This window comes from Octopus sinensis, linkage group LG1, assembly GCF_006345805.1.
Source record: "Octopus sinensis linkage group LG1, ASM634580v1, whole genome shotgun sequence".
Lineage (NCBI taxonomy): Eukaryota > Metazoa > Mollusca > Cephalopoda > Octopoda > Octopodidae > Octopus > Octopus sinensis.
In genome coordinates this window covers 61,678,437-61,692,321 of record NC_042997.1, presented here as the reverse complement: position 1 = coordinate 61,692,321, position 13,885 = coordinate 61,678,437, and the positions used below count along the sequence as shown (strand labels likewise).

The 13,885-nt window shown below is 36.5% G+C and overlaps 1 protein-coding gene across 1 annotated transcript in view; it reads left to right on the top strand.

Moving 5' to 3' along the window:
- Positions 1–7,847: 7,847 nt before the first annotated feature.
- Positions 7,848–13,885, top strand: part of LOC115217541 (zinc metalloproteinase nas-14) — a 53,010-nt gene continuing 46,972 nt past the window's right edge. The window contains exon 1 of the mRNA XM_029787271.2: positions 7,848–8,614. Within this exon, the coding sequence (XP_029643131.1) occupies positions 8,573–8,614 (42 nt within the window). The 5' untranslated portion in view covers positions 7,848–8,572. The remainder of the gene's footprint in view (positions 8,615–13,885) is intronic.

Here is a 13,885-nt window from a genome sequence, read left to right as displayed (position 1 = left end):
CAAAGACATTCCAGCTACAACCACTTCGTAATTTTCATATAAGCCGGGAACCTAGGCCTATATAATCTCGAGTCCTTTTTTATGACGTCAGCGTATGATTCAAGGGAGATTTGACAGCTAATTTTTAGCAGGTTGTCAAGAATTCAACTGAGACTTCAGTCTTTTTCAACAATTCCAGACATCGTTTCCTTTTCATACAACACATTTTTTTCTGTTCATAAATCCACAACCGATTTGTTACTTTTTAATTAACTTGTCTTTCAGCTTCATTTATTCAGTGATACAAACATCATCATCATCATCATCATCATCATCATCGTCGTCGTCGTCGTCATCATCATCATCATCATTAACAACAACAACAACAACAACCACCACCAATGTTTGATATTGGTACCGTCTAGTTTCCCTTTTTCCTTTATCTTAAAAGAATTTAATGGGGGTCTATAAGAAATAACACGTGATTAGTACATTTTAATTGTATCAAATTAAATTTAGGAACACTGACGAATGTCAAGGTAAGTTTAGGTATTCTAAGGTTTAACGGTATCATTTTATAAGACGTAATGTTTAGAGAGGAAGATATTTCTCTCGCACTAAGAGCTTTTCGTGATGGTAGCGTTACTGACTTGGTAACCACCTGGATGGTCTTCGGTCGATGCCAAACACAAAGGAACTAAAATTGTTCCCGGGGATCAGGTAGCAGTGACACAACACAACACAACAAAATCCCTGTATGTCGTCAATCCAGGAGAATCATGTAGTGTTTGAACTCGAATAAAAGGATAAAATCGTCCGGTAGCAGCGAATTGAGGCATTTTCTTAACTAGAAATGGATCGTGAACAGGAAGCTCTTCACTGTGTGGAACCGGTTTAATAGCAGAGCCAAGATTAAGATAGACAAGCTTTTTCGATTTTTCCGGTTAATTTGGGTTGCAAAAATAGCAGTCGTCCACGTATGGCTCCCGCCATACCATTGGTATAGCAAACCTCATACTTTTCCTTGTCCCTTTAGTCCATTGTCGCAAATGTTCTGTTCATTGTTTGCAGATACTAGGCGGTGCCCAATATTTATCTTGGTCTCCCAGCTTGACCCCAAAATATGCCATATACGCTCTGTCAACAATATCAGTGGTGTTTTTCTTTAATTTTTAGGTGATGTGTATTCTCCACAAACATAACAAAATACATTTGGAGAATTAACGCAGCACTTTCTTGAAGAGGACATCTTGCTCATTTTCTATTGCTTAGTTCACCATAACATCTAAAAAGTATGGAAAAAGAAAAAAAATTAGTATTAGAATAAAGTAACGAACACTGCGTACTGGAGGTACACACATACATAGTGACTATAAGGATGTTCATTAACTTAAAACCTAGATCTGATAGGTCAAAAAAGAAGGTTACATTTGGATTCAGGTGACCGATTTTGTATAGGAATGATGTCTATTTCCTAAACACCAAAAACCTTGTAGATTAGTGTTATCACAACGCAGCAACCGCAATTTATATGGAGCCCATCTTATAAATATCATGTTGAATATATCAAAGCATATTGAAAATTTAAGAACATCTTCTGCCGGGTTAAGATATATAGAAAACGATTGTTCTATTTCTCAACACACAGATTTCTAGAACATTCTTACACAGTCATCAGTATTATTGCCAATGCTGGAGCATAAAGACTATTAACAAATGCATGCGCGCCTCTAACTCATATTTACAATAGTATTTTGATAACTGCATTGGATAACGCGAAAATCTCTGTATATACGTGATTTGACTCCAAATAAGAAGCATTCTCAAAAGTTTCAAATTCATCTATTTTTGAGAATCTTGACATAAAAAACTTAGAAAACTAATTTCACACGAACTATGCGTTGCCAAACGTTACTTTTCTTTATATCAATCTCGGATGGTTTTCAAAGATATCTCCAAAATATACGTTGCTCACTTATATTCGCTGCAAGCAATGCTTTCTGGGTGTCAACGTTCTATACTATGACTCATTTACTTACTCCCTATCGGTGTCCTATGACACATCAACGAAAAAGCATGATCATTATACATGCATTCAAGGTTAACTATATGAAAAAAACTAAGTATAAATTTTTTTTTAAACATATCTGTTCTAAATCAAGATTACTATTATTTTAAGGCATTCCTTATAAATGTAATATTGTGACAGTACATACGCAAGTTTTCAATAATTTTATAAATTTTGTAAAATATCAGTGTCAGGGCAGATTCTATAAATTGTCTTAAGACGGTTGATTTATAAAGTGGTAACCATTGATAGTTCATATATGGATTAAAATAATAATGTTATAAATTTGAAAGTTATAAAATAATCCATTGCTTGTTTCAGTGATAGGACTGCGGTCATGCTGGAACACTACCCTGAAGAATTTAGTCAAACAAATCGACCCCAATACTTAACTTTGAAGTCAGGTACATATTCCGTCGATCTCTCTTACCGATCGCTAAGTTACAGAGACATGCACAAATTAACAGAGGTTGTCCAGCGGTCGCAGATGGAACAAACAAAAGTAAACACATAGATACGATATGCTGCTTTCAGTTTCCGTCTACTATATCCACTCACAAGGTTCTGGTCAGCTCCGGACTAACAGAAAACATCTACAAAAGATGCCATGCAGTAGGACTGAACCCGAAACCATGTGGTTGCCGAGTAAATTTCTTACCACAAAACTTCACCCGCACCTATAGAAATGCAGATAAATTAATATATTTTGGAATTATTGTAACTTACAGTAACAACCCATCAATCTTCGACTCTTTCTTAGTGTTAAAGCATTATGTATATGTATATATACACGTATATATGTATGAATGTATGTATATATGTACGTTTGTATGTGTACACACACACATGCTCACACACATATACACAAGCATATATGAAGCATTGTGACCAATAAACAATTGTTAGTACATAGGACGGAATGCTTAGCCGTATTTCGCCCATCGTTACGTTCTGAGTTTAAATTCTGCCGAGGTTGACTTAGCCTTTCATCCTTTCTGGGTCAATAAGTTAAGTACCAGTGAAACACTGAAGTCAATGTCACCTTCTCCTAAAATTTTAGGCCTTGTGCTTTTAATATAAAAGCTTCTTCTTCTTCTTCTTCTTCTTTCTTCTTCTTCTTCTTCTCTTCTTCTTCTTCTTCTTCTTCTTCTTCTTCTTCTTCTTCTTCTCTTCTTCTTCTTCTTCTTCTTTCTTCTTCTTCTTCTTATTATTATTATTATGATTATTATTATTATTATTATTATTATTATATTATTATTATTATTATTAGTAGTAGTAGTAGTTAGTAGTAGTAGTAGTAGTAGTAAGGCGGCGAGCTGGCAGAATCGTTAGCTTGTTGGACGCAATGCTTAGCGGTATTTCTTGCCATTTCCACTTTCAATTCGGAGTACTTGGTGATTTTTTCAACCTCTTTACTCACAACATTCATGTCATTATTATTATTATTATTATTATTGAGTGAGAGAGCAGTGCATGCCATCAAAGTAACACTGGGGTAAAATATACGAAGCCCAGTATACCTATCATGACTACCCGTCTGATAAGAGCATCACAACTATATGTGCGCAACATGGTGATCTCATATCAAGATAAACAGCACATGACCTTGCAGGTGGGGCCCAGTTAGAATTTTCTTCTGGTCGAGTAGCCCATCCCGCTCAAAAGGTCCTTGAATAAGATTGTTTAAGGATGTTGAACGAACCACTCATGTTTCCCAAGGTGAATTAGCCAAACCTCCAAGAATTCCTTTCAACACACAGCTATGCTGCTCCCCCACTACTTCTGTTCGTGATCAGAGATGCACATATCGTCAGTCACTAAGGGACATGCTCAACTGGTTACGGTCAAACAACAGACAAGCAAATCTGTGAATTGAGCAGAATATTTGCTGTAGCCCATCTTTTATACCAAGACAAAACAAATAAACATGGCAACACTTCCAATCAGTTAAGATCAGAAGCCATGAGAGCCACTGTCTGGTACTGCATCAGGGCGTTTTATTATTATTATTATTATTATTATCATTATTATTATTATTATTATTATTATTTTATTATTATTATTATTATATTATTATTGTAATTGTTATTGTGATTGTTATTGTTATTATTATTATTATTATTATTATTATTATTATTATTATTATTATTATTATTATATTATTATTATTATTTTTATTATTCAGTTGCTTTTCTCTGCATGTGTATATAGCTATCTAAATCCTGTGTTTGTCTGCATCATTTTAAAATCATTCCCAGCGACCTGGCAAAATCGTTAGAGCGTTGGAGGAAGTACTTTGTAAGATTTCTTTTGACTCCTTATGTTCTAAGATCAAATCATGCCAAGGTGAATTTTTCCTTTCATCCTCCCGAGTAGATTATATAAGATACTAGTCAAGTACTGATGTCAGTGGTATTGACTAATCTACTTCCCCTCAAAATAACTTGCCTCGTGCCTAAATCAGAAACCATTATAAAAGGAGTTGTTTCCGTTTTAAAAAGCCTACTATGTTCAGGTTATCCCTCTTTCCAGATGTTGCTATTTAAATCCCTTCTTTCCTTTAGAGATATATTATCATGTGTTGAATCTGACTCTACAAATAGGAGACACGTCCTTAACAATATCCAGTCAATTAACCTTTATTTCCCTGTCTGTATGGATTGGTATATTCCAGCATATGGCCGTTTTGTTATTCTCTGAGATTCTCTCTGGTGTATAATAATACCATTTCTCTTCTGTCGATATATTATTATGCTGATATAACTTCCATTGAAAACGCGTGACCTAGTGGTTGAGAGTGTTGAACTCCCTATTGCAAGATCGTGATTATGGTTTCTAGACCAGGCATTACGTTGTGTTCTTGAGCCAAACACTTGGTTTCACGTTGCTTCATCCCAACCAGCTGTAAATGAATGACCCGGCGACGGACTGGCGTCACGTTCAGGAGGAACATTGTCATCTCGGTCACTCGTACGCCATAGAAACTAAGTAACTGGTTCAAGGAGTCTTTGGACGAAAGACAATAATGTCCAGTGGGAGATATTTACTTTCATGCTTGTATTTGCCGTTAGATTTGATCGGGCAGATTTATGGTCGAAAGCATTCAAACCGTAGCCATTACACTTTTCCTAATCAATGTATATATCTTATTCATGTGGTTTCCCCTTCCTCTTTGACGGTTGTGTGATTTTATGGAGATTTGGATGTTATTTCTTGGAAAGTGAGCGACCCCGTTGGTTTGAGTTTCCTCATTTCCTGTCTTGCTTGAGGGACAACGTGATTAATTCTTTTTTTCCTACGTCAACACAATCTGTTGTTCCTTAATGTATTCCACATTACATATCTTAATCATGCACCGCAAACTTTTCTTTCTGTCCCAGCTTTCAGTGTCATATTTCTCATCCAGTTCTGGCATTTGCCTTTATTTTCCTCTTGTTCAGTCTTCTCAGACAATGGTCATGTTGGGGCATTTTTTTGCCCTTAATATATTATGGAACTCTGTGGTTCCATTTTTTTCTTTTTAACAACTTATGTTGTGGCTTCCTGTTTCTTCTTACAACTGTTAGCTACATTAATCTCTCATTTATATTTGTTAGCTTCTGTCAAAGCAGTTTTTGCTGTTCATATGAAGGTGGTTGTTTTTAATTATTCTTTACTAGATAGTTTTGTAGTCCTTCGGTGGATAATTTACATTGGTTTTCCACTTAGAGAAGGCCTCGTATCTACCAGCATCTGTGGTAAATACAACGATTCTGAGCCAGATTACTGTTGATGTGTTCTGAATGTAGCCATACGAAAGCGGCGAGCTGGCAAAATTATTAGAGAGGTGGAAAATTGCACGGCAGTATTCGTTCCGGCCATTTTTGTCCTCAGTTCATTTCCAGCTGGATGACTTTACCTTTCATCCTCCCGTTTGCTACTCATTCCTAATCTGTTTTATATACCTTCTTATTGGTACACCTTTATTCCTAGCAAGCGTTTTCAGAATTCACATATGGGAACAATGTAATAACCACCCAGTAATCTATATCATCAATAAATGAATGACGGTGACCAGGCAGCTCAAAATACTTAGCAGCATTTCTTCTGGTTCTGTACGTTTTCAGTCCAGATTCTATTGAGGTTAGCATTGACTTTCATCCACTAAAATAAGTGGCAGCTGAACATTGGTGGTGTCCCTGTAACTGACTTACCCTCTCTTCTAAAATTGTTGGTTTTGTGCCAAACTTTGATCTTTGAAATAATATAAGCTTACGAAGCTTCTCTTTGGTTCTCTAGATATTGTATTGGTTTTTTTTCCAGATAGTAATTTATTCTCTGAACTGATTATCATTGTAGTTAAAACTTTGTAAGCTCTAGAAGACCGGTTTTGAACCTGTAATTTTTAGTCTAGTGGAGGTGCGTGGCTTCGTGGTTAGAGTGTTGGACTCATGATCGTAAGATTGTAGTTTCGATTCCTGGATCGGGAGACGAGTTGTGTTATTGAGCATTTCCCGTTGCTCCAGTCCTCCCAGCTTGCAATAATGAGTAATCCTGTGACGGACTGGCATCCCGTCCAGGTGGGGACGCCAGCCCGTCATGAAACCGGGAAAGCGGCCCTTGTGAGTCAGTATAAGTCGAGAAGGAAGATTACTATTCTTTTAGCTTTAGGGACTGAGAAGGATTTTCACCCTTCAGTGAGTCAAATGATGTTTTTAACACTTTCTATTTCAAATGTCAAGAAATTAATTCTATCATCTACAATATATGAATCGTCAAGGGCAGCGAGTTGGCAGAATCGTTAGCTCGTTGGACAAAGTGCTTAGCGGCAATTCGTTCGTCTTTTACGTTCTGAGTTCAAAATTCCGCCGAACTCAACTTCATCCTTTGATAAGTATCAGTTGAGCACTGGGGTCGAAGTAATCGGCTTGACCTCTGCCCCGAACTTGTGGCCATGTGCCAAGGACCATCAGCTAAATCTAAAATGTACATCATCAGGATTTTTATTTATTTCAGCGTTTTTGGACACAGAAATAAAACATGAAAATAAACATAGGATACATAAAAAAAACAAACAAAAAATTACCCATGAATATACTCTATCTAAATGAAATATACAATGCATATTTACATATAGGTGCAGGCGTGGCTGTGTGGTCAGAAATTTGCTTCCCAACCATATGGTTCTGGGTTCAGTCCCACTACGCGGCACTTTGGGCCAATGTCTTCAGCTATGGTCTCGTGCCGACAAAGGCCTTGTGAGTGCATTTGGTAGACGAAAACTAAAAGGAACTCGTGGTATACATATATGTGTGTGTGTGTCTGTGTGTTTGTCTCCCACGATCGCTTGACACCAGGTGTTGGTATGTTTACGTCCCCGCAATATAGCAGAAGAGACCGATAGAATAAGTACCAGGCTTAAAAAATAAGTACTGGGGCCGATTCATTCGACTAAAAATTCTTCAAGGCGATGCTCAGCATGACCGCAGTGTAAAGAGTGAAACAAACAAAAGATAAAGGATATGAAATTTAAATATTTACACACACCACACACACACACGAAATATGTACTGGAAGAACTGAATGCATAGTTAAGGGAAAGTACAGTGGGTGAGGATTCGATTCAATTAGGAGTGTTGACAGGAAACCAGTAAAGCTGTTATTTCTTCTACACTCAAGATTGGCTGGAAGTAGTTCTACTTACACGGATGTTGGAAATAGTAAAAAGGAGGCAGAGGAATTGAGAGAGAAAGAGAGAAGAGGTAAAAATGGGTATGGATATGCTATGATATGTTGCTGCTCCTTAATAAATTTTCCCCGTTTTAGAGTAGTTATAAATAACTGCCTGTCGGCTCTTTACAACCAGTCAAAACAAACAAACGAAGAGCTCCTCGATGCTGTTAAATAAGAACCTTACGAACCAAAATATTATTTTACTTCCAGAAAAAAATCTGTAAATGAAAATAGGTATTTCATACCGATATCTTATTCAAGAAGCCTGAAATACGCAAAGGAAAGAAGAGAACGAAAGAAAGAAGGGAAAGAAAAGTGTGAAGAAGCATTAGATGATAAAACCAGCAAGAACATGTAAAAAAAAAATAAACACTGTGACAGAAATTTATTGGGTTCTTCAACCTTCCTTACCCTCTGAAATACGGCGAATTTATGTATTTTAGAAGAGCATCGTCTTTTAGTTTTATGTCTTTATCGCTAGCAACTAAATAAACTGACCCCCTACCCACCATTTCCGCAGTGTGTTGTCATTTGAGATTAGAAAAAGCCCAGCACAGTGAGTGAAATTAGTAACTGAAACATTGTAATTATATATATATATATATACACACAAATATATTGAAAAAAAAATTATTATAAAAACAAGTTAACAACAACGACAAGAGCAGCCGTTTATTTCCCGCTGCCTGAACAAGCAGATAACTGTTGACTAATAGGCACACAGTAACAACAACCCCAAAAATCATAATAGTCAGTAACTTAAAAAAATAAAGAAAAACTGTGTAGACGCTGTCTTGATAACATTTATCCAAAATGTTCTCCTCAACTAAATGTCTGTGGATAACTCTCTTACAAGTAAGTCACCAATTATTCTGGTGTTCTTTTTTCCTGCTGTATTATGATTTTTATTCTCTAATCTGTATTATTTCCTTCATTTTTTTCATCGTATTCATCGTCTGTTTCATACATTTTATTTCTTGTCAATTGTCTTTTACATTTCCCTTCTTTCATTTTCTTCCTTGTTGTTGCTCCTTATTGTTTTTTCTATTTTTTTTACTTATATTTCATTCATTTCCTTTTTATTTTTTTTACCTCGTTCTTATCTCCCCCATTATTTCAGCTTTTAACTTTTGGCACTCTTCAATCGTCTTCATACATCCTTTTGATTTTTTTTTCATTAAGCTTTTCTTTGTCTCATTGTGGTTGCTTTAGTGGCAGTTACTATAGTAGTAGTAGTAGTAGTAGCTATTGGTAATCTTCTGCAATTCCAAATTACTTGAGCAGAGTAAATCATATTTGTAATTCCATCCTTACATCACCAGATTGACAAAAAAATCCATGGTGACAAACGCTATGGGGAAACTTCCTTCACATGCACGATGTGCTTACATTGGAATTTTCGTGGGAGAAATTAAGGGTGGTTTCGCTTTGCTCTGGATATTTTTATTTTATTTATTTTGAATGGAAAGCAAAAAGAAGAAAAACGTCAATTGCCGCTGAAAAAAAAAAATCTAATTCCTATGTGAAAATGTAGGCAGGTGAGAAAATAGGCGGGTGAGTCGTTTTATAATTTGCTGAAGTTAGTTTTGTGGTTCAAGGGTGTTTTTAGAAAATACAGAATAATACTTGAGCATAAAACGTTATTCATGAATTCTGTTAAACTCAAATATGATTATTAAAGACAAGCAATCATTTTCTGTCTTTATCTAAACCTTTAATTTAAAAATATATTGAAAGAAAAAACTTTTCTGTGTGAAGAGCACGAGTATTTTTTTTTACTTACCACACAAAGTTCATCAATTTTTTTTTTTTTGATCTCCAAAGCTCCGCAAAGTCAGAATGATTGAGAACCACTGCAACTAGAATCGAACTCGGAATAGAGTCAGAAATCCAAATGCAGAAGTACTTTCAACTTGTTATTCTGTCATTTTGATAATTTTGGATTGAAGAAATGAACTGAGTGTATTTAGAATGGCCATGTTCTGAGTTTAAATACCGCTGAGTTCAACTTTACCTTTCAACCTTTAGGGGTTCATAAAATAAAATATCAGTCAAATAGTTGGATTACTAACACTCTACTCTCACTATTGGTCTTGAGTCTAAATTAGAAACAATTATTTAGCTGCAGGCGCTTTACTTTCTGAGCTTAATTCCTGATGGTGTTGATTTTATTGTTTTTTGTTTCGGCTTTCTTGTGCTAGTTTAATTGTCTGCACCCTTTTCTGAATTCGTACAATTGGGATAATTTTAAGAAATTTGTAGGACAATCGATGGCAGAACAGTAGAGCGCCGGATAAAATGCCTTTTGATGTCAGGAGATCAAATTCCATTGGTAACCATTTATCCTACCACGATGGTGAAATATTAATCATATACTAGGGTTAATGGAATGACTAGGGATTCAGCAAAATTCCTTTCATACAAAGTTGTAACAATGACAACACACACACATACATATATTAGAATATATCTTTATTATTTAAGGCGGCAAATTGGCTGTATTTGTTCCGTATATAAACGTTCTAAGTTAAAATTCACTTGTCATCTCTTTCGGGGTCAATAAATAAAGTACAAATTTATGGCAGTAACACTTGCACCGTCTCTCCCTTTTTCTCTCGCTTTTCTTTCTGCCTTTCTCTCTTATTCTGTATCTCTCAGTTTCGCTGCTGAAAGCACTGTGCAACAGTGGGCTCCAGGGATACGTAAAGTGATACCTCGGTTGGCATAACTTTCTGTGACAGCAACGAAATGAGAGTATCTTGCGAAATAAACCATTGTTTATTAATTTTCCATTATAGGATGCTGGAATGACGGAGTAATCAGAATGACAGATAAAATAATTTGCGGCAATTATCCCAAGCCTTATATTCTGACTACAAATCCAGCCGAAATCAGTTTCGTTTTTCATCCTTCCTGGGTTAATAAGATCAAGGATTGAAGCCAATTTAATTGATTATTGATCTGTGTTAATGGCTAACATATTACATATTGTAGAATCCAACTCAAATCTTTGTCCAGCTGTAGCTTTCTAACGACGGGTGAAATGACATGCAAATTGTCAAACTAACAAATACCAGCTCCCATCTAAATATTAACTATTTTGGAATCCACCTTTACAATCATATAATTCTTAATTTTTCGTCGCGGTGATGGACAAGTTGGAAAAGTTGAAAACTATTTTTAATTCATTAAACATTGTAGTTTGCCCATTCCCTTTTCAATCATCATAACCCCGTTCCTATAAAGAAACACCGGGTAAGAGTACATTGCCGTCGCACAGATATCATCAATCTGTACTACAGCATATTACTGCTAAAACAAACACGCACACACCGACACACACAAACATATCCTATCATTTACCCTCACATGCACACTCTCTAAAATACAACCCCCTTTTTTGGACAAAAGAAAAATAAGACATATATTTCTAGCATACGTACGAAGCTACAAATTTTGGGTGGAAGGATTAGTCGATTTCATCAACTGGAACTTTAGTCAACCACAGAAGAACAAACAGAAAAGATAAACTCGGCGGGATTTGAGATTAGACCGTAAGGGTGGGGACCAGATAACTATAACCGTCTGCTATTTCGCCGACGTCCAGACAATTTTCAATCCACCACGCTCAGTTATCATTAATGGTTTTTGATTTTGTCACAAGGTCAACAATCTTGAGAGGGAAGGGAAATTGATTACACTGACTGAGAGGTATTTTCTTCCATCGATCCCAGAAGGAATGACAGGCAAAGCTGATCTCCGTGAGATTTGAAAACAGAGTGTAAAGCGCCGGTGAGGATGTCGTGAGACACATTTTCCGAAGCTCTAACGATTCTGCCAGTTCGCCGTACTATAATTATATTGATTATATAATCAGTTGTAGAAATTTTTTGAAATAGATGCATCCACACGCATATACACAAACTCTATCTTTGTTTCTCTCTCACCCACGTGTGCGCACACACACACATTGCATTTATTGTGTGCATCTGTGCGTGCGTGTTTGTGTATTTGGGCGTAAGAGTGTACGAGTTCAAGAATCGAAAGTAGGAAGTCGAACTGTGAGGAGTAATTAAAGAGGAGTGAGAAAAGTAACTAGAAGGACGGTGAAAACCAACCATAAGCTCTGAAAGAGGAAGAAAAAAATGATCTCAAAGAAACTGAAACAGAACGAGAGAGAGAGAGAGAGAGAGAGAGAGAGAGAGAGAGAGAGAGAGAGAGAGAGAGAGAGAGAGAGAGAGAGAGAGAGAGAGAGAGAGAGAGAGAGATGGATGAGAAAGAAAAGAAAGTGATGAAAAGGCAGACATTCTGAAAAAAAAGAAAAAAAATGATTGTGAAATAGTGCTGAGGTCAGGGACGTGAAACATAAATATATACATCCTGTGTGATGATATTGTATGTGCCCTTGAGAACAAATTACTTTTCACGCAATCTATTAAATAAATACTAAATATAATTTCTGAAGGTCATTGCCTTGTCAAATGCTGCAAATTTTGCAAGAGAAAGCCATCGATTGAATCGACCTCAGTACTTTACTTGACTAGTTTTAATTTTATTAATCGGGGAAGGTTAAAAGAAGTCAACATAGACGTGATAGAAATTACGAATATAAAACTGCCTAACTAAATACATTATGGTACTTATTCAGTTATTGAGATCGATAGAAACAACTAATACCTCTTCTTAAAATTTCTACCCTTGTGCCTAAATCAGAAACCATTAATGATAACTGAGCGCGGTGAATTGAAATCATTAGGAGGTCGCTCAGATGGTTATAATTATTTGGTTCCCACCCTTACGGTCTGAGTTTAAATTCTGCCGAGTTTATTTTTGTTGTTAATTCTTTCGGGGTTGATAAAGTGCCAGTCAAATACTTGAGCTTTGTATCTGTTGGAAATACATATTGATCATGTAAGGATAAAAGGCAAAGTTAACGCTAACGGGATTGAAATTAAGACTGTAAAAGGACTTTAATTAAATACAACATTGTACTTAGGTGCATATTTTATTCTCCGAAAACACTGACTTCTAACATAGATGCTATATATTTTAGGGTTATATGGACTATCTATAGAGGAATATCTAAAGTAGGTGGAACTCTACAGCCCTGTCAAGCGATTCACTTAGGACAAGGCCACTCCAATGTAAAGCCTACAACCAGCTGTTCACCGCAGCCGCCTTTGCCCACTGAGCCTCTGTGGTCAGACCTCCAAGTCTGAAGAGTGAGATTGGATTGTGAAAATTGGCTTTCATTTTAAAACTATAATGTCGGTAGGGAGAATATTTGTTCCATGTGTACCAAAACCTGTCATTCAAGAATCGGTTTACATCGCCATTTCTGGAATTTTAGCTCCTTCTCGTGATTTTCGGAAACGAAGAACTGCCATCCACACAATGAACTGTATCGATCTCAATACTTGACTGGTACTTGACTATTGTTCTTACCTCACCCTCTTCAAAAAGCTTAACAGCAAAATTAAACCCAGCGGATAATAAAAATACACAGAAGTTTACTAATTGCTTGGATAACTTTGATTACTCGAAGATTTTCAACTCACTATACTATATATGTAAAAAAAAATTACTGTATATATATTTAGTGTGCTGATTTGTATCCACTCAAGTTATTTTGTTTTTACTATACTATTGCAGAGTAGTGAAGGCGCCTGGCTTAGTGGTTAACGTATTCGGCTCACGACCTGACGGTCGTAAGTTCGATGTCTGGCGATGCGTTGTGCACTTCAGCAAGAAATTTTATTACACGTTGCTCCAGTCCACTCAGCTGGCAAATATGAGTTATATCTGTAATTCAAAGAGTCGGCTTTTTACATTCTGAGTCACGCTGAATCTCCACGAGAATTGCGTTGAGGGTACTTGTGTTTGTGGAGTGCTCAGCCACTTGGACGTTAATTTCTCGAGCAGGTTGTTGATCGGATCAACTGGAACACTCGTCGTCGTAACCGACGGAATGATAGTCATAGTCACTGTTGTAGAGCATGTGCCATCCTGGGCAGTTCTTGAGTTTTACGCCCTAGCCCCACGCCCCCATACAGGCTAATAAAATAGATCCAAAAACGTTGCCTCCATAAAAGCGCCGCCCTGGGCGGCCGTTCCCATCGCTTACCA